The sequence below is a fragment of the Lagenorhynchus albirostris genome, chromosome 2 (genome assembly GCF_949774975.1).
Source record: "Lagenorhynchus albirostris chromosome 2, mLagAlb1.1, whole genome shotgun sequence".
NCBI classification, from domain to species: Eukaryota; Metazoa; Chordata; class Mammalia; order Artiodactyla; family Delphinidae; genus Lagenorhynchus; species Lagenorhynchus albirostris.
Window position 1 is genome coordinate 18,650,300 of NC_083096.1, and position 24,647 is coordinate 18,674,946.

Sequence of the window (24,647 nt, forward strand, 5' to 3'; positions counted from 1 at the left end):
TTTTTTTTTGGCTGTGCCGCAAGGCTTCTGGGATCTTAGTTTCCCAATCAGGGATCGAACCCAGGACCCCAGCAGTGGAAGCGCAGCGTCCTAACCGCTGGACCGCCAGGGAAGTCCCCCCATCTCCATCATCTCCATTATTGTTTTTCCCTGTTTCGGGATTACTTCAGCCTGATCTAGGGCATTAGCCTCTCATTTAACCACCTTTGGCATTATTCCTTCCCATAGCAGCCAAAGTGACCTTCTAACACCCAAGTCTGATCACACCTCACTGCTGTTCTGAATCCTGAGGTGTCTCCACATTAAGATGAGACACGCGCATCTGTGGTCTGGCCCCGCCCACCTGTCTTGCCTCAACTCCCCCTACCGCTTGCGTACACAGGTACGTTCTAATAAAGCCGGATTGCTAGTGGCTGTCCAAACATGTCACATCCTCTTGTTCCTTCAGTCCACGTTGTACGTGCATCTTTGGCCCAGGATCCCCTCCTCGGACCCCTTCTCAAAGCCTTTTTGTTAAAGTCTCAGCTCAAAAACTCCTTCCTCTGAAGACACCACTGTCCTGCGATTTCCCTGCTTTTTCATCTCACTTGCACGGCACCTTGACCGTGCCTGCCCTCCAACATTGTCCTCCCAGTCCGTCTTCCAGGGGCTCTGTGAGCTCCTGAACAACAGGGAAGCTTCTTCTAAACGTTAAATCCCCAGGGTCAATCTAGGGGGAATGATCAATAAATGCGTGTGGAAAGGAACAGATACTTAATGAACAAGTTGTTTCTCCTGTCTGTTCCTCCTCACTGCCCGTGAGGAAGATGGGCTTATAAGGACCTCGTGCTGATGGTAAACTCATGGGGTCTAGTGTCTGGGGAGGCGAAGGGGTCCAGGTGCAAGTTTAAATACACACCTCATTACCAACAGTACACTTGAAAAAGAAGTCCAAGTCTTGGCCTCTGAGTATGATGAGAATGTGTGCTTATTGAAGAGACAGAAGTCCACGGGCCTGGGATTTCAAACAGGTCCCGTTTGCAGGGAGATTTTGACTTTCACTTTGCACGAGGAACTGCAGAAGGGAGCTTGTCTCTGGCTTCCCGCCCTCCTCTGCTCTCCTCCCAGCCTGGAGGATGGTCCTCTTCTCCAGAGGATGACCAATCAGGACTGTGGGAGGTTACCCGCTGGTTGCCTCCGTAAACTCTAGAACCGTGCCGCAGGTTAAGGGACAATCTTTGAAAAATAAACAAAATAAACAAATGACCTCAGAGCTTAACTTCTCTAAGAAAATCCACCGTTTACCAAAGAGCTTGTGTGAATGGAGCTGGTAAGGAGAAACAAAGCTGAACTTTAGTAAAAAAACAGATTTTATGCAGTAACTACTGATGAGCAGGGTAAGGACAGCCCCGTGAATGCAGAGGTGACTGGGTTTTAAAGGGTGAAGGAGTCCAGGGGTGCTCAGGTGAAAACTGACAAGGGTGGGGCAGTGGACCCGGGGTCGGCCAGCCGGTACTGATTACAGTTCAAAGGCACGGCTCTCAGGTCCTTGAGGAAAACACTTCTGAGTTGTAGGAGGTTCATACACATCTGGAAGGGACAGAATGAGTAAGTGCTCTAAGTGAGACAGGCTGGGACCTGGGACCCTTTGCTGCAGTGCTTGCACCTGGACAAACATCTCCTCCAGCGACAAAATACGAAGAAATTATGAGACTAAAAATAACTGCGTGCCTGCGCAATTGGGGCAAATTATGAACAAGATACAAAACGACCAAAAACTCAGCAAAAGCAGGGGACCGCACATGCCCCCAGCACACAGCACCACCGAGGGGGTGGGCAGATGACCGAAGCCACGCCTCCAGCCCTACCCCCGGACCCGCCCCTACACTCACCCGCCTCAGGGAGTAAGCAAGGGAACCTATCACTTGTTTTCGCTCTCTGGTGCTGCAACTCAAGTCCCAGGAGAGCCTTGCCCGAATTTCTTGCCTGGCCTCTTATCAATTTCTATCGATTAAGGAGGCCAAGAACAAAGGTTCGTAACGGAAAGAAAGGGGGTGAGAGGCCGGTCGTGGATGTTGGCTGGAACAGTGAAATCTCCCGGCAGCAGGGAGCTTTCTCAGGCAGGCATTTTAATGGGGAGCTAGGGTCATCCTTGGGACTTGGCCTTATATGGCAAGAAGCCATGCTCTTATATGGAATCTAAAAAAAAAAAAAAAAAAAAATGGTACTGACGAACCTAGTGGCAGGGCAGGAATAAAGACATAGACATAGAGAATGGACTTGAGGACACGGGGGTGGGGGAGCGAGGTGGGGGGGAGGGGAAGGCTGTGGCGTAGTGAGAGTAGCATCGACGTACATACACTACCAAATGTAAAATAGAGAGCTAGTGGGAAGCAGCCGCATAGCACAGGAAGATCAGGCCCGTGCTTTGCGGTGACCTAGAGGGGTGGGATAGGGAGGGTGGAAGGGAGGCTCAAGAGGGAGGGGTATGGGGATATACAGGTATGCACACGGCTGATTCACTTCGTTGTACAACAGAAGCTATCACAGCATTGTGAAGCAATTATACTCCAATAAAGATGTATTAAAAAAAAAAGAAGAAGAAGCTACTCTCGAGTTTGTTCAGAGTGCATAAGTTTCCACGGAGCAGGTTATGGGCCGAAAGTCCTGCAGTTCTCAGAGCGATCTGCCAGTAGGAGCTCCTAAACATTTAAAATCACCCATTCTGCGATCTACCATCCACTTGCACTGAGCCGGGGACCGTGAGGGCGGGTGAGGAGTTACGCTGAGTCGTAGGGCCCCGGGAAAGGGGAGAAGTAAAGCGAAAGTGACCGTTCCAGAGACAGTGGGCAGCCAGGCCTCTGGTGTGGGGCCTCCCGAACCGCCCCCAAGGGCACCCGAGCATCCCAGTTCGCTTTCTGCCTCGCTTCTCTCGGCTACTGCCTGGTCCTTGGCACCCAGTTAGGCGTCCCCTCCCTGCGCACAGCCAGTCCTTTCGGAGCGCGGAAAGGGTGCCAGGGCCTGTGCCTGGGCCAACTCTTGTTCCTCCCGCTCGCCTGCAGCCTTGAGCTCCCGGGCGCCCTCCCCACGCCAATCGTTGCCTAGTCCGCGCTCAGACCCACGCTCGCGATCGCTGGGTCATGGGCGCCGCCGGCTCGTCCGCGCTGGCCCGCCTGGGACTCTCCGCGCCGCAGCCCCGGCCCCGCTGGCTCGGGGTCGCCGCGCTGGGACTGGCCGCGGTGGCGCTGGGGGCCGTGGCCTGGCGCCGCGCGCGGCCCAGGCGGCGCCGGCGGCTGCAACAGGTGGGCACCGTGGCAGAGCTCTGGATCTACCCCGTCAAGTCCTGCAAGGGGGTGTCGGTGAAGGCGGCGGAGTGCACGGCCCTGGGGCTGCGCAGCGGTCACCTGCGGGACAGGTAGGGCCGGGCGCGGCGACAGCGCAGAACCTGCTGAGGAGGGAGAGAGCGGGGCTGGGGAGCTGGGGCCTGTCCCAGGGTAGGAGAAGGGAGGTTTGCCACGTGCGTGTCCTGGGCTGCTTGTTGGATCCTCTGCCTTTGATCCTGAAGCTGGAAAGGTGAAGTTCGTGTCTGGTGCAGATTTGGAAAGGTAGTGGAGGCAAGATGTTAGCGCAAGTTCCTGTGCCCTAAGACACAGTGAGGCCAAACAAACCGAAAGGTTGGAGTTTGGAGCAGAGAAAGCTTCATTGCAAGCCCACGTAAGGAGACGGGTGGCTCAGGCCCCCCAAGACCCAGAGCTCCCTGAAAGGTTTCGGCAAAGCATTTTAAAAAGCTGTGACAAAGTGAGAGAGTGGCATGGACATATATACACTACCAAATGTAAAATAGATAGCTAGTGGGAAGCAGCCGCATAGCACGGGGAGATCAGCTCGGTGCGTTGTGACCACCTAGAGGGGTGGGAGGGAGGGAGACGCAAGCGGGAAGAGATATGGGAACATATGTATATGTATAGCTGATTCACTTTGTTATAAAGCGGAAACTAACACACCATTGTAAAGCAATTATACTCCAATAAAGATGTTAAAAAAAAAAAAAGCCAGGTGAGAGAGGGGGGTGTCACAGGGTATGTGATCAGCTCGTGCACAGTTCTCCAGCTGGTTGATGGTGAGGTAAGAGGACGGTGTCACAGGGGTTAACATCATCATTCCTTTGGCTCCAGGAGGCCTGGGGCTATGCACTTTTGGTCATCAAGTAGTTAACATCTTCCATTTGATGGGGGGTTGTCACATCTGTAAAACAATTCAGGAAATGTGCATCAGATACTGTTATCGGGCTTCCCTGGTGGCTCAGTGGTTGAGAGTCCACCTGCCGATGCAGGGGACATGGGTTCGTGCCCTGGTCCGGGAAGATCCCACATGCCGCGGAGCGGCTGGGCCCATGAGCCATGGCTGCTGAGCCTGCGCGTCCGGAGCCTGTGCTCCGCAACGGGAGAGGCTACAACAGTGAGAGGCCCGCGTACCGCAAAAAAAAAATTAAATAAATAATACTGTTATCTAGGTACTTCAGAGAGGAGCTAAACCAGAGGATATGGGGAAAGGGCCTGTCCTGGGAAGGCCTTGGAGAGTCCTGCTCGGTTACAAAGCCTCTGCCCCCCGCCCCCTGGAGGAGAGGCTCTGTAAAAGGACAGGGTCCGACCGGTTATCTCCAAGGCTCTTTCTAGTTCTAAGCTTTCTGATTCTTAGTATGAGCACAATGGTAGAAAAATAAAACGTTATTGGCACTAGTGGATAGATGGGAGCAATGCTGAAACCAAGTTCAAGGACACTGGCTTTGGCCTTGCTGGGGTTTGCCCCTCACAGCTTCTGGTGCCGGGGAAGGCGCTTGGGAGATGCAGGTGGTGGGGGGCCTGACCCACTTTGATACAGAATGAGCAGAGCGAAGTCTTCCTTTGGGGAGAGGAGGTGACAGGTAGACTGTGCGTATAATACTTGCCATTAAAACAAAAGTGTGTCCCCTCCCCCCAGAGGCAGGGTGCTTTTCAGTGAAGAACTCTAAAGTCCCTACCTACACAGGGCCTGGCACATAGAAATTTTATCCTCCTCCCTCAGAAAACAAAAGGTGCCCTGTCATTTTTCTCCCCCCAAAGGTGAGTCCACAGACACATACTCATGGACACAGAACGGTGCAGCTCGCTACGGGGAAAGCACCCTTGACAGAGAAGGATGCTAAACCCTGAAAAGAGTGAACAAGGAAGAAGGGAATCTCCTTCTTTGCTTCCTTAGGATGAAGATGCTTTCCTGTTTGGCTTGGGTGGATTAGCTGTGGTCCTGTGTCTAGGGGGAGGGAGGTTTGCAAATTGGTCGTTCAGGGAGCCTTCTAGAGAGGCTGTTTGCTGTCCTGAGATCACTCCAGGACACGTGTATTCTCTCTTCTCTGAAGACTGCTGTCCTCTTAAAGAAATGTGGGCTCCCATGACACTGAAAGACTTCAGCTTGTTGTAGAGCACCGCTGTGTGTGCAGACCATGTAACTCGTGGGGCATTTTCCATCCCCTTTCACCTCAGATTTCTAATCCTGGAGAGTTTTTGTTTTTTGGTTTTTTTTTTGCGGTACGCGGGCCTCTCACTGTTGTGGCCTCTCCCATTGCGGAGCACAGGCTCCGGACACGCAGGCTCAGCAGCCATGGCTCACGGGCCCAGCCGCTCCGCGGTACGTGGGATCTTCCCAGACCGGGGCACGAACCCATGTCCCCTGCATCGGCAGCCAGACTCTCAACCACTGCGCCACGAGGGAAGCCCTGGAGAGTTTTTTTAAGACTATAATTTCCTGAGATTCCCATGCCAGACCTACGGACTCAGAATCACCAAGAGTGAAGCAAAGTCGTGTGGGGTGTTTAAATCTCCCCAGGTGATTCTGATGCCATCGTGAGAGGGTTTTCTCTGTGACCATTAAGAATAAGAGCATTTTTCAAGCCTATTCAAGTGTGAAGGCTTAGAAAAGCCTTCTGACTGCTGGGAAGACCTCAGGCAGAGTGAAGAGGTAGATTCTCAGGACGCACACCCAGAGAAAATGGACTTGTGCTCCTTCCTTCCTCACGCGAAGGACTGAGGTTATTTCACAGAGAGATTCAGTTCTTATCTGTGTTTCCTCTTTTCATCAGAATAACTGTTGCTTTCCCCCTGCTCATGGTCACTACTTTGCTGTGACTCTTGCTTCCATGGAAAGAGAATATTTGTCCTTTGCTTTTCTGCTCCTGTGGGCATCTGAAAATAGATGGAACTGTATCAACTTTCCCTTGTTTTGAACAATAAATGCTTGGGGTGGGGTGGGGTGGTATGGAGACTGGGATGAGGCAGGGAAAAACGATGGCATAAACTTTTATTCAATGGTTCATAGGCAGCAGATGCTTAACTAAGTCCTTTCAACAGATGATGTAATTTAAGCCTCAGAACGATCTTGTGGGCTAGGTATTGCGTCCACTTCGCAAATAAGGTAACAGTATCAGAAAGAATGAGTATCTCACCCAGGATCACAAGACCGTTATGTGCTGGAGGGTTTTGAACTCAGATCTCTGAGTGCAGCGCTCATGCCCCTCCTATAAAACCAGCATGTGATTTACAAGGGCAAGGGTTGTGCCAAGGATCAGGAGACCCCAGGCAAAGTCACTTAACCTCTCTGAGCCTCATTTTTTTATTCATTTGCAAAAGACGTTGAACTTGATGATCTCCAAGACGTTATCAAATCTAGATTTTATTTATTAAAGGATAATTGAAACTCAAAAGCAAGGAAAGAGCTCTGCTAAATGCTGTTATTCTCTCAAATTGAGAGTTCAATCACAAAACTACAAATAGTCTAGAATGCAGGAAAAGCCTGCCTTTATTTATTTCCAATTTGAATCTGTGTCTTTGGAACTGTTCTAAGAAGCCAAGAACGTCCTCTCTAAGTGCTCTGTACCTTAAATTTCTAGAGCGATTTTGCTCAAAGCCTTTAGCATCTTTGTGCGAATGCTTGGCCTGAGAGCTCTGAGCTTTGAGCTCAAGTCCATCCAGCAGAAGGCTAACACTGGCTGCTTGGTATAGATGCTGGGAGGGCATGGCTGCCCTCCCTGACCTTGTAAACCCTCACTGTCCTCAGCAACCGTGTATGACTCGCCCGTTGATAAATCCAGCCCTTCATTTCTTCTGCATAGACTATTACCTCTTGGAGACATGAGTCTGCTAAGTTCATTATCCCAAGTGTCATTCCCTCCTGCCCTTACCCTCCAGCTCTCTGTGGTAGGGCTCCTGTTTTCCCCCCTTTTCCAGCTCAGTCATTCCTACTTCCCAGGTCAGTTTGCCAGTTTAGAAATGGACTTTCCAGTTGTCTTGGACTCTGCTTCCTGAACACGGCTGTTGGTTGTTCAGGGCATTGCTGTTCTTTTAGAGACTGAGCTCTGGTCTCTGCACTGCTCTTCATGCCACATACTCATGTTTTCTTTGTAAAATGAAGATGCTGGCATTCAGGGTTGCAGACGAGAAAAAATGGGTGGTGAAAAAATCCACACTCCAGACACATCCTTTCTTTCCGAGCTGGCAGAACAGAGGTCATTAGTCATTCCCTGCGCATCATTTGTGTGCAAGAGGTGAAAACTATCACCATCCCGGTTACAGGGTGATGGGGGTGGCTGGCTGGGATATGTTGCCGATGGCACCTGTGCATCTTTTTTTTTTTTTTTTTGCGGTACGCGGGCCTCTCACTGTTGTGGCCCCTCTCGTTGCGGAGCATAGGCTCCGGACGCGCAGACTCAGCGGCCATGGCTCACGGGCCCAGTCGCTCCGTGGCATAGTGGGATCTTTCCGGACCGGGGCACGAACCCGCGTCCCCTGCATCGGCAGGCGGACTCTCAACCACTGCGCCACCAGGGAAGCCCACCTTTGCATCTTTTATTGTGGTCTTTCATCCTACCGCAGTGTTGGGCTGCTTGCAAGTTGCCACTTGCCCCTTCCATTGCAGGATTAGCACAGAACCTCTAGCCACCACTTCTCCTGCGACGTCCCAGGGCTTAACCCCCAGGTGATTATACAACAGGCAAGAGTGGAGGCGTGGCTTGAGAGCCAGAGTGAAGGGCTAAAGTTGGGGGATGGACGACAGGTGAGAAGACTCAGCCCAGGGAGGGGGCTGACTGTCAGAAATAATGGGCCATGGTGGGGGGTGGGGTGGGGTGGGGGGGTGTCTCCTGTCTGGACATGTGTCTGGTCATGTGCAGCTCTCAGGGCGAACCTTGTCTCAGAGGGGGACGGGCCACATTGGAAGTTCAAGTGCAGACTTTGGTGGAGTTCATCGGAACAGGGTCATCCAGGCCTCTGCACCCAAGGGTGAGGCTGGAAATAAGGAACGGGGCCCAAGCCCGAGGGAATAGGGCTGTCACAAAGTAGACAGGAAATCCCTGGGTCACAGAACCCACCCTCACCCCATAGGTGAACAGGCTAGAGAACCCTGGGAACCAAAGATCCCTAGAAAGAAAAAGGTGGCCTCCTCAGAGGGTCGGAGACCTACTACTGTCCAGCATCCTCGACTCCTGAGAAGAGTAGCCGCGGCAATTCCTAAAATGCCTTTGCACTCTCACCATCCCCGCCGCTGTACCCTCGCACCAACGCACATGCCCGTTAGCAGGGCTCAGGACCCAGCCCCTGTCTGCTGGCCTGGTTGCAGGGGAAGGGAGTTATCCAGAACCTGGACAGGGATAGGTTGCCTGACTGGGAGGTTCCAGAGGGCAGATTACCTGCCAGGGTCAGGAGACCCTGGGTTCCCTGTGCTGTGATAATAGCAGATGTCCTCACCAGGTTATTGTGAACGTTCCATCTGGCTCCAGTCACATTTTGAAATATCTCCCTCCTTCTGGAAGGGGCTGTCCCTTTTATCCTGCTCACGTGTGGGAGGCCCCAGCGTTCAGTGGTGGCTCACTCATCAGAGCCCGCAGAGTTCCTCACCCACTGCACTTGCTCTGTCTAGAACAGCGATGTTGAAACTCCTTTCCCCTAGGGGTGGCATGTTTTTCTTTCTTAGTCATCAAATCATTTGTGCAGCGTCACCCCAAATACATGCTCTACTATCGATAAAAGCCTAGCCAACCTAAGCAGGTCAGCCTCCCATTCCATTCTTCAGCTCACCCCGCACCCCACTGTCCCCTTGGATGTGATACACAACGTGTGAAAGCTGAGCCTACAACGGGGGCAGAGGGAGGTGTCTCTAGAAGGTGAATGGAGTTCCTATCTAACACATGATTTGCATGAATTTCTTTCTTCTCCAGCTTTATTGAGATATAATTGACATATAACATTGTGTGAGTTTCAGGTGTGCAATGTGATGATTTGATGCACATATATATTGTGAAATGACTCCCATGATAAGGTTAGTGATCACATCCTTCACCTCTCATAATTTCTGCTTTGTTGTTATGGTAAGAGCATTTGAGACTTTTCTCTCTTAGCAACTTGCAAGTAGACCATACAGCAGCGGTTCCCAACCTTTTTGGCACCAGGGACTGGTTTCGTGGAAGACAGTTTTTCACTGACGGGGGTTGTGGGGGGGGATGGTTCGGGCGGTAATGCGGTCGACGGGGAGCGACGGGGAGCAGCAGGTGAAGCTTCGCTCACTAGCCTGCCACTCACCTCCTGCTGTGCGGCCTGGTTCCCAACAGGCCACAGACTGGTACCAGTCCATGGCCCGGGGGTTGAGGACCCCTGCCGTACAGTATTATTAACTATAGTTGCCATAATGTACATTACATCTCCAGAAATTTTTCCTCTTAGGATCTCTTTTCCCTCTTTGACCACCTTCACCCATTTCCTCCACCCCCAACTCCTGGCAACCACCAATCTACTCTCTGTTTCTAGCAGTTCCCCCCTTTTTATATTTCACTTACAAGTGAGATCATACAGTATTCGTCTTTCTCTGTCTGACTTATTCTCTTATTGCAACACCCTCAAGTTTCATCTGTGTTGTCACAAAATGCAGGATTTCCTTTGTTTTTATGGTTGAATGATATTCCATTGTATAGATATATTTTCTTTTTTCAAAATGGAGGTAATATTGGCTTATAACATTATATAAGTTTTAATGTGCGTATGAAGAAGAAAGGCTGTTTAGGGGTTTCCTGATCAGGGTCCGCACGCCCCAGCAATTTAAACCCAGCAGAGGCTGGATTGCGTCCACTGGAGTCACAAACATTCAAGACCTTTTTCTAGAGTTTCAGTCTGCTTGGGCCATTAGTTGGTCAACCCCATCTTGTTCCACAGCAAAAAGACCTGGAAGACATTCTGCTTCAACCAGAGACAGGCTCAGAGGAGTCTCCGACCAAAGCAAAGACCCAAAGTAAGCAAAATAGTTGCCCCAGCAGTTGAGAAGGTCCCTACATCAGCCTCACCAGAAGGATTTTCAGGACTGGGGATTTTCATACATTGGCCAGATGTTCTTTTCCAGGGCTGTTTGTACCAAACAGCCAAAGAATTTTGGACCCCCCAAATTTGGCTAGACCTGGATACTGTCTGGAAAAAATTGTTGGGTCCTGAGTTGGGGCAGAGGGAGGGTTTTGATGAAATAGAAAGCTAGAGGGAAGCTATGGAGAGGGTGGTAGAAGATTTTCTGATGCGCCCTTGTTTGTTTCTTGGCAGGTTTTGGCTGGTGATTAAGGAAGGTGGACACATGGTGACTGCCCGGCAGGAGCCTCGCCTCGTGCTGGTCTCCACTACCTATGAGGATGATTGCCTTATCCTCAGGGCACCAGGCATGGACCAGCTGGTTTTGCCGAGCAAGCCACGTTCTTCAAACAAGATCCATGACTGCAGGTGCTCTGCTTGGGGGGCTCTGGGGATCTGTGACAACTGATTTCCCTTTAGGTTCCACCCTGTACTCTGCCTTGCTACACTTTGCATGCTAGATGATGAGACTGGTAAAGGAGATACTTAAGAGAAGTCTGGTCTATGTTGGGATCAAGCCAGGGGTCAGGTATGAGTGGGTGAAGCAGAATATTGCATTAGGGATATTTAGATTTGCTTTCATCAGATATGGCAAGACATGCAGATACAGAAATGACTGTCATGAAGAAAGAAGCTTTTTATATTCACAGATCCCTAGAAACAGGAGGCTCATACCATGCAGGGCCACATGGGGAAATACCTGGTCGGTCAGGAGGCAGAGAGGGCAGGGGAAAATGTGAACACGAGTCTTTATTCTGGTTTCTACAGGCTGTGGGAAAATTGGCTCTGGGGCAGATGGGCTGTCCCTAGTTTTCTGGTACCTGGTCCTGGGTGATTAGAGCAGGGGACAGTGGCCAGGGTATAAAAGCACAATGGTACGGACAAGGGGTGAGGGCTCTGGATTGGCTGGTTTGCCTATGAAAGCCTAGTGTTTTAGTATCTCTAGGAATTGACTAGCCCTGGGAGGGGTAGTTCCTTCAGCATCACCAAGTCCCAAGATGTCAAAGCATCAAAAATATAAAAAGGAAAAAGTCATGATGAATACAGACATAGAGAGGATACAAAGGGCCAATCTTTAGGGTTTGTCTCCTTTTATTCAAGTAGGATGGACTTCTATTCAGAATTGCCAGGCAAACAAGGGCATTAGTGGAGACGTTACCACCTGTATCTCCTGACTGGAGATTGTGTTCCATCTGATTGGAATTGTATTGAATTGAACTTGAGGCTCAATTAGAGAAAACTGAAATGAATTCATATATTTATTTATTTATTTATTTATTTCAACTGTGCCTGGATCATCTCAGGCACTTAAATAAATGTTAGTGCTGACATAGTTAATATCATCTTTGTTGCATAGAGCCTCCCTATCCATGAACGTGTTATCTTTCCCCACTTATTTATGTCTTTTTCCTCCCCATTTATCTATTTATTTATTTATTTGGCTGCATTGGGTCTTCGTTGCTGCGCGCGGGCTTTCTCTAGTTGCGGCGAGCAGGGGCTACTCTTTGTTGTGGTGTGTGAGCTTCTCATTGTGGTGGCTTCTCTTGTTGCGGAGCATGGCCTCCGGGCGTGAAGGCTTCAGTAGTTGTAGCAGGCAAGTTCAGTAGCTGTGGCTCGCGGGCTCTAGAGCGCAGTCTCAGTATTTGTGGTTCATGGGTTTAGTTGCTCCACGGCATGTGGGATCTTCCCAGACCAGGGATCGAACCTGTGTCCCCCACATTTGCAGTTGGAGTCTTATCCACTGTGCCACCAGCGATGTCTCTATTTATATCTTTTTTTTAAATGACTAATTTACTGAATTGTAGACTTTTCGTTTCTTTTTTCAAGCTTTTTATTGAAACCGTTTTCAGCTTGTTAGGAAGAAACATCTTAGTTTCAGATTGAAGTGGCCCACACAATTGCAAGTTTTTACCTTAAACTGTTTCAGACAGGAACTTTTTAATTTATTTATTTTGGCTGTGTTGGGTCTTCATTGCTGTGCATGGGCTTTCTCTAGTTGCAGTGAGTGGGGGCTACTCTTTGTTGCGGTGTGCGGGCTGCTCATTGTGGTAGCTTCTCTTGTTGCAGAGCATGGGCTCTGGGTGCACGGGCTTCAGTAGTTGTAGCATGCAGGTTCAGTAGTTGGGGCTTGCAGACTCTAGAGCACAGGCTCAGTATTTGTGGCACATGGGCTTAGTTGCTCCACGGCATGTGGGATCTTCCCGGACCAGGGAATGAACCCGTGTCCCCTGCATTGGCAGGTGGATTCTTAACCACTGTGTCACCAGGGAAGCCCCTACCCACTTATTTATATCTTATTTTACTTCTTTGAAAAGTTTTATACCCAATCAATCAAAAAATGGGCAGAAGACCTAAATAGACATTTCTCCAAAGAAAACATACAGATGGCCAAGAGGCACATGAAAAGCTGCTCAACGTCACTAATTATTAGAGAAATGCAGATCAAAACTACAATGAGGTATCACCTCACACAGGTTGGAATGGGCATCATCCGAAAATCTACAGACAACAAACGCTGGAGAGGGTGTGGAGAAAAGGGAACCCTCTTGCACTGTTGGTGGGAATGTAAATTGGTACAGCCACTATGGAGAACAGTATGGAGGTTCCTTAAAAAACTAAAAATAGAATTACCATATGACCCAGCAATCCCACTACTGGGCATATACCCTGAGAAAACCAAAATTCAAAAAGACACATGCACCCCAATCTTCATTGCAGCACTATTTACAATAGCCAGGTCATGGAAGCAACCTAAATGTCCATCAACAGATGAAGGGATAAAGAAGTTGTGGTACATATATACAATGGAATATTACTCAGCCATAAAAAGGAAAGAAATTGGGTCATTTGTAGAGATGTGGATGGACCTAGAGAGTGTCATACAGAGTGAAGTAAGTCAGAAAGAGGAAAACAAATATCGAATATTAACGCATGTATGTGGCATCTAGAAAAATGGTACCCATGAACCGGTTTGCAAGACAGAAATGGAGACACAGATGTAGAGAACAAACATATGGACACCAAGAGGGAAAGCGGGGCGGGGTAGGGTGGTGGTGGGATGAATTGGGAGATTGGGATTGACATATATACACTAATATGTATAAAATAGATAACTAATAAGAACCTGCTGTATAAAAAATAAAATAAAATTCAAAAATTAAAAAAAAAGTTTTATAATTTTCTCTATAATAGAATTGTACATCTTTTGTTAGATTTAGTCCTAAATATCTTAACTTTTTGTTCCTATTTTAGATGACAATTAAATTTTATTTTTCTGTTTATCTTTGGTAGTATTTATTCTTTGATCATTGGTGGAAATTTCCAGTAAAACTGCCTGGATTTTCTTTATAAAAATCCATTCAAACTTTTATGTCTTCTTAAGTATTTTTAGTAAGTTATTTTACTTTATGAATTAGTAGATTACTAACTAATGTTAGTTCTATTGTACTCACACATGGAGATTCAGTTTTTTTCTATGGGCTGTTGATGATGGAACATTTTGTATCAGAATGTGGAAGCAAGTACTTTGCATAAAATTCTGAGAGAACTCTTTTTTCTTTTTTGGCCACATCGCATGGCTTATGACATCTTAGTTCCCTGACCAGGGATAGAACCTGGGCCCACGGCAGTGAAAGTGTTGAGTCCTAACCACTGGACTGCCAGGGAATTCCCACATTCTGAGAGAATTGAAGAAGGTAGAATGGCAGAGGGATAGAGTCTGCTGCAGGGGTGGGAGGGAGGAAGGATTGGGGGGGGATATGTTTCAGGAGTGGGAAGGGGCACTGGATAATCAGTTTTCCCTTGCCCCACTGGGTGCTTTCTACTTTTCAAAGTGCCCACACTAAGCTTATCTGAGTGGATGGAAGCTGAGGGTAGAAGTGTGCGCACTTATACACGAGGGCTCTGGTGAAGGGGTTGAGGGAAGTGCTCAGGCCAGGAACAGATACTTAAGGAGCTGATGAACGGTGCAATCAGATCTGTGTGAGATAGTAAACTGGTTGGTTGAGGAGAGTTTTAGGGGAAAGGCTGATGGCTCTGAGAGAGAGGACTATGAGACGGCAGGGGGACCGAGGCCAAACAGCAGCTCCAAGAAGGTGGTTTAGAGAGAAGGAAAAGGCCAAAAACATCAGAAGAACAGCACGGAGATTTGACAGTAGGTGGGCTAGGTTGTCAGAGAATGAGGTGTGTGTAGCAGTCAGACCAGGACTGTGGGCCTCAGGGTCCACAGTCCACTTTGGATTCCCTCACATACATCACCCCAGGAGTCTTCAAGCTGGGAGAAGCACTCACACAGAGAGGTGCAAACACTTCCTGTGGTACCAGAGGGCGGGTAAGGGCATCAATTTCCAGATCCTCAAATCCCATAGGTTCTCCCTCCAACAGTGATCTTAGCTGCAGGGGGCAAGTTCTCCTCTCCACCTCCCCTTTGTACAGATGAAAGGCTTGCCCTCCCCGTGTCTTAGTAGGGAGCACTGCTCTGGGAGGGGAAAACCTATGGGGCCCAAACAATAAAATATACTGGTGTTGATAAAGGAGAATGTCTCCAGTGATGGGGTAAAGTCATTCTATAAGATAGTGGTTCAAAGTCTTTGTCTTACGCTAAGATTAAGGAGCCTCTAATCAAATTTGCTGATAAATTATTTAAAAAGACTTTTTGATGAATGATTATTAAGTGCCAAAGATCACAGAAGGGTTCAAAGGATGAGTGAAATTATTATAACTCAACTTCTTCCATTCCATCTATTAACACAGTGCATCCTTAGAGTTCTCATTATAAGGAAAAAAACTTAAAAAAAATATGAGATGATGACTGCTGACTAAACTTGTAATCATTTCACAATACATGTAAGTCAAGCCGTTATGCTTTACACCCTAAACTTACGTATGTCAATTATGTCTCAATAAAACTGGGAAAAAAAGTTAAAAATAATTTTTAAAATGTGGACCATAGAAGAAGCCCTTAATCATTTATTTTAAAAAAAGATTGTTTTTAAAAATAGATATCAAACTAGCCTGACATTGGGATTCCATTGCATGCTTTTAAAAGCATAATCTTATTTTATTTAATATAATTTATATATATTTATAATACTAAGACATAATATATAAATTATGATATAATTTTATTTTAAATGTTAATATTTATAATCCAATGGAAATTTAATCTTTCATAACAAATGAAACTTAAAAAAACATGAACAGACCTAGAGAATATCATACTAAGTGAAGTAAGACAGAGAAAGACAAATATTATATGCTAACATGTATGTGTGAAATCTAAAAAATAATACAAAGGAATCTATATAGAAAACAGAAACAGATTCACAGACATAGAAAACAAACATTGTTACCAAGGAGAAAGTGAGGGGGAGAGGGAAAAATTAGGAGCGTGGGATTAATAGATACAAACTATGGTACATAAAATCGATAAGCAACAAAGATTTACTGTACAGCACAGGGAACTATATTCAATATCTTGTATGAGGACTTCCCTGGTGGTCCAGTGGTAAAGAATCCGCCTTACAATGCAGGGGACTCGGGTTCAATCCCTGGTCAGGGAACTAAGATCCCACATGCCACAGGGCAACTAAGCCCATGTGCCACAACTACTGAGGTCACGCGTGCTGGAGCCTGCGCGCCACCACTAGAGAAGAGAAAACCCACGCGCCACAACTAGAGAGGAGCCCACGCACCACAACGCAACTAAGACCCAACGCAGCCAAAAATAAAATAATAAATTAAATACATAAATAATAAATAAATCTTAAAAAAAATTTGTATAAACTATAATGGAAAATAATCTGAAAAAGTATATATAAAACGGAATCACTTGCTGCACATCTGAAACTGACACAATATTATCAATCAACTATATTTCAAATTAAAAAAAAGAAAAAAGTTTACATGCCAACTTGTAATTCTGTGAGGGGTACATAGCTTGTATCTTTTGGGGGCACTCAAGCAAAAAATCCTTGAAGACCACTTTGTTATCTGGTGGAATCTGTGTCCACCGTGTGAGGCAGGTGGTATATTATTATCTCCAATTTACAACTGGAGACAGAAGGTCAGGGGAGTTTAATGATTTGCTAAAAGTCACAGAGATGGCAGAGTTCCAATTTTTTTTTTTTTTTTTTGGTACGCGGGCCTCTCACTGTTGCGGCCTCTCCCATTGCGGAGCACAGGCTCCGGACACGCAGGCTCAGTGGCCATGGCTCACGGGCCCAGCCGCTCCGCGGCATGTGGGATCTTCCCAGACTGGGGCATGAACCCCGTGTCCCCTGCATCGGCAGGCGGACTCTCAACGACTGCGCCACCAGGGAAGCCCCAGAGTTCCAATTTTAACCGGGTCTTGCCAGACTCCAAGCTCAGAGTGCCTTTACCACACCACCGTTCTTCTCCCCTTCTGAAAGTAACCTAAATCCTTGCTACTCAAAGTGTGGTCCGTGGACCAGCAGCCTGTAACTTGTTAGGAGCGCAGAATCTCAGGCTCCAGCCCAACCTCCTGAACCAGAATCTGCATTTCAACGAGATCTGTGTGAGTTACAAGCCTATTAGGGTTTGACAAACTCTTCCCTGCTCCCTCCCCCTGTTTCTGCCCAACTTTGGCCCACAGACCGCTTCCTGGTCTTCTGGGAGAGTCAGGTCCCAGCAGCACTTTCCTCTTGACCCCATCACTCGGTGTGTTGATGAAGAAAGTAACCTCACTGCTCTCTGTGACCCTTCCAGGGTGTTTGGTCTTGACATCCAGGGCAGGGACTGTGGCGATGAGGCTGCTCAGTGGTTCACCAACTTCTTGAAAACAGAAGCTTGCAGGCTGGTTCAGTTTGAAAAGAACATGAAGGGAAGACCATCAAGCGAAATTTTCCCTTCTGTTGGCCAGAAGTACCAGGTGAGCTTGCAGAGAGCTGCCCTTCACTTCTGGTTTCCTTCTGGGTCCACAGAGAGCCTCTCTTGGGGCCTCAGTTAGGAAAGTGTAGAGATAGTCCAGGGGAGTGGTACCGAGGGTGCTCCCTGGGCAGGTATCAGGGATGGAGAGGGAAGTGGATGAGAGCCTGGTGGGCTCTCCAGGATGCATGGAGGATGGAATATGGGAGGAACTGTGGAGGGAGAAGCCAGGGGTGACTCCCGGGGAGATGGGGACTCAGGAGAGGATGGGCTAGGAGGCAAAAGTGAAGTTTGATTGGGACTAAATTCAGGTTTCCTAAAAGCACAGAAGCAGACGTTCTCCAAGTCCTCCCTTCACAGCCAGTGGGGTGTGGTTGTTTCCGGGGCTGAGAAGTCACCTCCTCCTGTGTCAGCCACAGCCCCCAAGCCAAAGCCTTTCCTTCTGCCGTGAGATGAGGTTCAAAATGCACCTCGGGGAGTCTCTCCTCGTGACCCCTGAACGCAAAATTCCTTGAGTGCAGGGGTTTTTATCTGCTGTGCTCACTGCTATTTCCCCACCTAGGACAGTGCCTAATATACAGCTGGTGCTTAATAAATGCATGTGATTGAATGGTGCTGCTGAAGGAAATCATGGCTAGAGTATAGCTGATTGGCAGGAGACCCTTGCCCTGTCCGGTGGTGTTGATGATGTGGCAAAGGGCTCACTGCTGGGCGCCTGAAGGAAGAGCAAGAGATGTGGCTGGAGGGTAACACTGGACCTGAGCCTGGCTGCTGCCTTCAGTGTGTGGATGGGGAGCCCCACCTGCGTCCAGGGTGGGCAGGAACCCTGACTGGGCTGTTTCCAAGCCCTCAGTGTCACCTATCCTTCCTGAGCACCACTCTCCCCTTCTGCACTCACGTGGTTTTGCTTCTGGATTTTGCTTAGTTGTGCCGTTGGTCTGAGCCATTCCAGGGGCAGCGAGGCATGATCATGCTGTGTCCTTGGCACAGGTGGCCTACCCGGACTGCAGCCCCATCATGATCCTCTCAGAAGCCTCCCTGGCAGATCTGAATACCAGGCTGGAGAAGAAAGTGAAGATGGACAATTTCAGGCCGAATATCGTGGTGGCAGGCAGCAATGCCTTTGAGGAGGTAAGCGGCTTCCTGCTTTTACGCTTGATGCCCAGATGTGCTCCTTAGGCAGTGCCAAGTCAGACCCTCTGAGGATGGCAGCTGGGGACGCTCTCCTCCTCCAAGGATCACCTTCGCCTTGTGTGGAGTTGTTCGCTTATTACTGCTGCCATCACCTCGCTGGCCTCAGGGGGCGCTGTTCACTCTCTTCAGTGCTCAGGCCCCAAAGCAAGCAATGGCAACTCCAAATTGTAGCAAGTCTGGGACAAGGCTAGAATGTCTAATCATAGCTCAGAGATAACTAATGGAAAAAAAAAAAAAAAAGATGAAGAGAACAGCCATCTCTCCCTTTCCTGTAGCATCCAGGGGTGCTCAAAGATTTGAGACTTCCGGAAGCCCCAGACCCCAAAGTGGAGCCCCAGGAGGATATAGGAGATCTGCCTGTGAACCAGAACCTGGGGACATTCCATGCTTGGCCTGAGTTCTCTCCCAGAGGACCCATATACTCCCCTATGTAGTTGAAACTAGAAATTTCCACCTTCCAAAGACTCAGCCCCCTGTAGCCGTAAAAGGACAGCCACATCACAGCCCAGTTGTAACCTGCGATCTGTACAAGAAATACATATAGCCGGGTGTTGCTCTGTAAGGAGAAGGACCAGGAATCACATTAAACATTGGGAGTCAGCTCAACTTTGTAAGCACTGGAAATAACGACAACAAATACCATTTGCTGGGTGTTTACTGGGTGTCAGGCACAGAACCAATGAATGGCTTCATGCAAATTGCTTAATTCGATCCTTAGGATCAAAGCCTACAGTCTGTGAAGTCTGTACTATTTTCTCCTTTTTAATAAGGAAACAGAAGCTTGCAGGTGTTACACAACTTGTTAGGCGTGGAAGTGGTGGCTTTGGATGAGAACCCAGGACTTGCAACTCCAGCTTCTGAGGAGCAGAGGTCATGGTTCCAGTCTAGAGATTCCAAGTAGTTAACTCTGAGGGGAGAGGCTCTTGAATACCTTGTCAATTCTTTGCTCCCTTGGGTGACCACACATTTTTTGTGTGAGTGAAATGTGCCCCTAATTGCTGGTAAAGGTTGCCTTTTAGGGTAAACCTTTGCATGGAGGCTAGTATAAATCCGTACACATGGAGGTACTTCATATTACTTGATAGTGAGAAAAATAGCAAAGTATACAGAAGTTGTCTACTTGTTGATATTATCCTGTTGTTTGTTATCTAATTTCTTTAATTCCTCTCTACATTTTTAAAAAATGTTTTTAAATTGATCACCTATCATGGGCCGGGCGCTGTGGTCCATAATAAGAGCCCTGGATACAGAGATAAAAAGATACAGATCCTGCCCTTCAGAATTTCCCAACAGGAGAAGAATGGCTAGGAGGCAATGACAGCCCAGAGTGAGGAGTACTTTAACGCACTGCTTCTCAGGTGCCAGGGCTGCTTAGAAGTAGGGATGCCTAAATCTGCCTGGAGAAGGGGGGTGTGGGGTCAGAGAGGGGTCAAATCAAGCTACCCAGAAGCCATGCTGCGTAGCTGTGTGTGCTGACGAAGGGGAGTGAGGGTCATGGTGGGTAAAGGAGGCCACCAGTTAGGAGGCCTAAAAGCACGACAGACCATTACATTAAGGGTGCCTGGGGGTATTTCAGAATCATAGGGACACTGGGGGTAAAGGAGAAGCGGCAGAAGGAGGGTGGACCTGGAGCTGCCTGAAGGCCAGCATGCCGAGGAGTTTGGATTTTATACTGTGGTAATGATTTTGAATGAGGAACTAATTGTTGTTTGCATTCATCCAAGAAATATTGCCGATTTGCATGGTATTATGATTTGCACGCTGTGACTCTGGCCACTCTCTAGAAAGTGCATGGAAATTTAGGGAAGCTGAGGCAGAAATATCAGTGCCATCCTTCATCCCCAGAGGGATATTAGCAGGACTTACCTGAAACCTGCATCAGAATCGTGATATGCCTGTGACTGTGTCGGCAGCACCATCCCAGGTGAATCTTGTGCAAACAGTGCCTGAGGAAGCACTGATTTAGGAGAGGTGAGGGGGCAAGGGTTACGGAGGGGGTGGGAGGAAAAAGAACATTCTCAGACCATCAGCTCCTTGAGAGAAGAGACTTGATTTCTCCCCAGGAATAATCCAGATTTGGTGTGACCTGAAGTGGATAAAATTTGACGGTGCTCTTTAAGAAAAGAAAATATCAAAACCGAAATGAAGTGCAGGGTCTCCAAAGGGTCTGGGTCTTGAGACTCAAGCCTCATTAGCAAAATTCCCAGTAAACCCAGCTATTTCTCCCCTGATCTCCTTTCCCATGCTGATGAACAGAGGGTACAGAAGTATGGAGTCATTAGACACTTGTTAAACACCGAATGAAATTAGACTCAGTGTTAATAATTCAAGTTCCTAAAGACTGATTAGAAATTAGTCCAGGAAGCAAATATTCTTGCACAGGACTCCTGTAACTGGCCCATTCTTTTCTGAGAAACTTTCTTTTAGGGAATACAATTGTTCTTGATTTGTCTCCACAGAAGATAATAATTTTAGTTTAAGATCTTGAACCAGAGGAATAAGAAGAAAAGAGAATCCATTCCCGGCTAAAGAATTTTTGCTTTTCTGTAACTTGTCAACTAAGAATTTGTGCTCACCTCTAACTTGTTAAACTGAACCTAAGGCTGATGTAAACCTAACCGTATTCTCTGAGGCAATTTCAGTGGGTGGAGTCTTTTTTTTTTTTTTTTAATGTTATGGGACCTTGTGCCCCCAAGTCTGTTTGTTGTTTTGGTCCCGCATTGTGACGGATGGGCTTACAGAAATAGTACATAAGGTAGAATACTCTTATTTGAATAGAAGAGTCCTCTGGAAATGCACATTAAAAAATCTTTACTATAAAATGATGCTAATGTTGCTGATTTATTCTCCCTTAACTTAAGCAGACAAAGAGTTAAGGGCCTGATGAGTTAACCTGTCTACGCGGCACCATCACACAACTATAACCCTTCCAATCAGTGGGACTCTGTTAAATATTAATGTAAAATGATAATGCAGATAAATATTTCATAGACCAACTAATAATAAAAAATATAGCAAACCTAAGCATGGTACAAAAATTCAGGCCATTATCTATTGCAGAATCAGAGAGTGATAGGAGGATGCATTGTGCAACAGTTACTCTTTGTGACCCAAAGCACTTTGTACTTTTACTGTGTAACTCAGAATATTAAACAGATTTTAAAAAGCGGCTTCCTTTGGTCTAGTGTAGTGTGTTTGAACTCTGGGAACGTAGAGCAATCAAGTTTGAAAGTAATAAAATTGACCAATCCTTCTTATCTCTAGTTGACCATTTCCCATATACACCCTGCCCTCACACGTGTAGCCTCCCCCATTATCAACATCACTCACTAGAGAGATACTTTTTTTTTTTTTCAACCAAGGATGGACCTATACTGACATCATAGTCACCCAAAGTCCATAGCTGACCTTAGGGTTTACTCTTGGTGTTGTACGCATGTGGTGGACTGCAGGGGCTCCCCTCATCCCTTTATGGCATGCCTTTCAAGTAAGGGGTCCCATTTTCATCTGGGGAGCCTTTCTGACATCCCCACTTTGATAGGAGCCTCAAGCAAGGACCTCAGGTAAATTAGTCCTGATTTCGCAAAGCTAACATGATGAGCACATGGGAGACAGGAGTCCTGGGTGGAGGGAGCAGTAATACAGTCACATTCCTGAAGAATTTGCCAACGGAGTTAGTGCCTTTACTTAAGGAGATCTCCTTATACATTTGCTTTTTTTGTTTCCATCTCAGTAACTCGAAATATTTGCCACAGAGACTTTTAGGGGCTGAGAAAGAGAGAACAGAAGCATGTGAAGCCAAACCCTAGAGAACTTCGGCCCCTCTCATATAAAGGACAAATTGAAGGACGCTTCTTTGGGCTTCTTTCTGTACAGCCTCACAGAGCCCTTTCCATCACTGCATCCACGCAGTAAATAAAAAACCCTGAAAGCCCGCGGCAGGAAGACAAGTGGACTTAGAGTGGGAGGGAATGCATAGAGATCAGCTTGGGCTGTGGTTCCCACACTGGAACAATCCCCATCCCGGGTCCCAGTGGCAGTCTGGGCAGAGGAGCTTTTTAAAGCCCCCTGGTGACTCTGGCTTGAGCCAGGGCAGAGACCCTCTGGCCTGGGGTTTCCCTTGGGAGCAAGGTGATAATCAGATATGTCTGACTCCTGGCTGGAGACCAGGAGGGCCACATGGTCCTTCTGTCTCTGTGAGCTTGACCTTAACCTCCTTGAGCATCATTTTCTGACCTTAAAGTGGGCAAGTTTTACTAAAGGATTTTAAAGATTCTTTGCAGCCCTAGAGCTGTACAATTCCTGTTGCCTTTTTCTTCTCTCTGTTAGTGTGTGTGTGTGTGTGTGTGTGTGTGTGTGTGGTCAAAAAGGCACTTTACCTTTTATAAACAAACGTTTATAAAAGGTCTCTCAGACCCCCTCTCTGACATGACCTCTTTTGTTGGCTTTTTTTTTTTTTTTTTTTCAGTACGCGGGCCTCTCACTGTTGTGGCCTCTCCCGTTGTGGAGCACAGGCTCCGGGCGCGCAGGCTCAGCGGCCATGGCTCACCGGCCCAGCTGCTCCGCGGCATGCGGGATCTTCCTGGACCGGGGCACGAACCCGTGTCCCCTGCATCGGCAGGCAGACTCTCAACCACTGCGCCACTAGGGAAACCCATGTTGGCTTTTTTTATTGAAGTATAATTGATTTACAATGTTGTGTTAGTTTCTGGTGTACAGCAAAGTGATTCAGTTATACACATATATATGTATATATATATTCCTTTTCATGTTCTTTTCCATTATAGTTTATTATAACATATTGAATATAGTCCCCTGTGCTCTACAGTAGGACCTTGCTGTTCATCTATTTTATACATAGTGGTGTGTATCTGTTAATCCCAAATTCCTCATTTATCCCCCCCTCCCTTTCCCCTTTGGTAATCATAGTTTGTTTTCTATGTCTGTGAGTTTATTTCTGTTTTGTAAATAAGTCCATTTGTATCATATTTTAGATTCCACATTTAAGTGATATCATATGATATTTGTCTTTCTCTGTCTGACTTACTTCACTTAAGTATGATAATCTCCAGGTCCATCCATGTTGTTGCAGATGGCATTATTTCATTTGTTTTCATGGCTGAGTAATATTCCATTGCATATATGTATCACATCTTCTTTATCCATTCATCTGTCAATGGACACTTAGGCTGTTTCCATGTCTTGGCTACTGTGAATAGTGCTGCTATGAACACTGGGGTTCATGTGTCTTTTCTAATTACAGTTTTTCTGGATATATGTTAGTTGGCATTTTTTAAAACAAACACTAATGTTGCACATACTATATTCCAACTTTAAAAAAAAGTAAGTTAACAAGCCCATTTTAATCTTCCTAACAATTGCACGAGGTCTGTTTCTCAAGACTTGCCTCCCTGTGCTTTTTCTCGTTCATCCTTGGTCCTGAAGGCATAAGCCCTTGAGTATGTAAGATCTTGTTGAACTGAATTCAACAAGGGGCAGGGATTTGACCATTGAATTTTGTTCATCATATCTTACCCACCTCTAAGTATGTTATTTTTCAGATCAAGGAGGAAATAAAAGCCTTCGATGACAGTAGTACATGGGTATTCCCTTTGAGCAGGTATGATCACACAGACATACACATCTGAACATCACGAGCAAGGAGTGGCCATTTGCTTTACAAAACACCCCTAGAGATGAGCCCATCGAATACAGATGTTGAAGCAGAGAAGGTATTGGAGAGGCGGGTAGGAGTCATCGGATGGACCCCCCCCCCCCCGCCCCGTATACCCAACCCTTTCCCTCTGTGTCCTCCGGAAGGCTGTGATTCACACACCTGGACCCAGATGCTGAAGAGCAGCCCAGGCTGCTGCCTTTGGGAATCGGGGCTGGTGGCTGCCTCTCCCAGACTCTGCTATTTGTGGGTGTGGGACCCCCAGCATCTCAGTCAGAAGCTGAACCCCAAGGGGAGACTAGGATCTCTTACTGTCCACGAAACACTGGAATGCTCAGGACTCTAACCACCCTGAGAGGAGCCTGGTGTGTGGATGGGACACGAGCAGTCACATCAGCCCCGCAAACTATCCCGCCGTGAATACGCGTCAGAGAGACAGAAAGAGCCACATCTCAAGGTCTCTTCTTTCCTTTCTTGTTGCCTGTTACTGGTGTTCCGAAAAG

At 47.3% G+C, this 24,647-nt stretch overlaps 1 protein-coding gene across 1 annotated transcript in view; it reads left to right on the forward strand.

The window, feature by feature from the left end:
- The first annotated feature begins 3,119 nt into the window (after nt 1-3,119).
- The window catches only part of MTARC2 (mitochondrial amidoxime reducing component 2), a 34,493-nt gene continuing 12,965 nt past the window's right edge, over nt 3,120-24,647 (forward strand). The window contains exons 1-4 of the mRNA XM_060142047.1: nt 3,120-3,394; nt 10,587-10,760; nt 17,118-17,280; nt 18,267-18,407. Of these exons, the coding sequence (XP_059998030.1) occupies nt 3,120-3,394; nt 10,587-10,760; nt 17,118-17,280; nt 18,267-18,407 (753 nt within the window). The remainder of the gene's footprint in view (nt 3,395-10,586; nt 10,761-17,117; nt 17,281-18,266; nt 18,408-24,647) is intronic.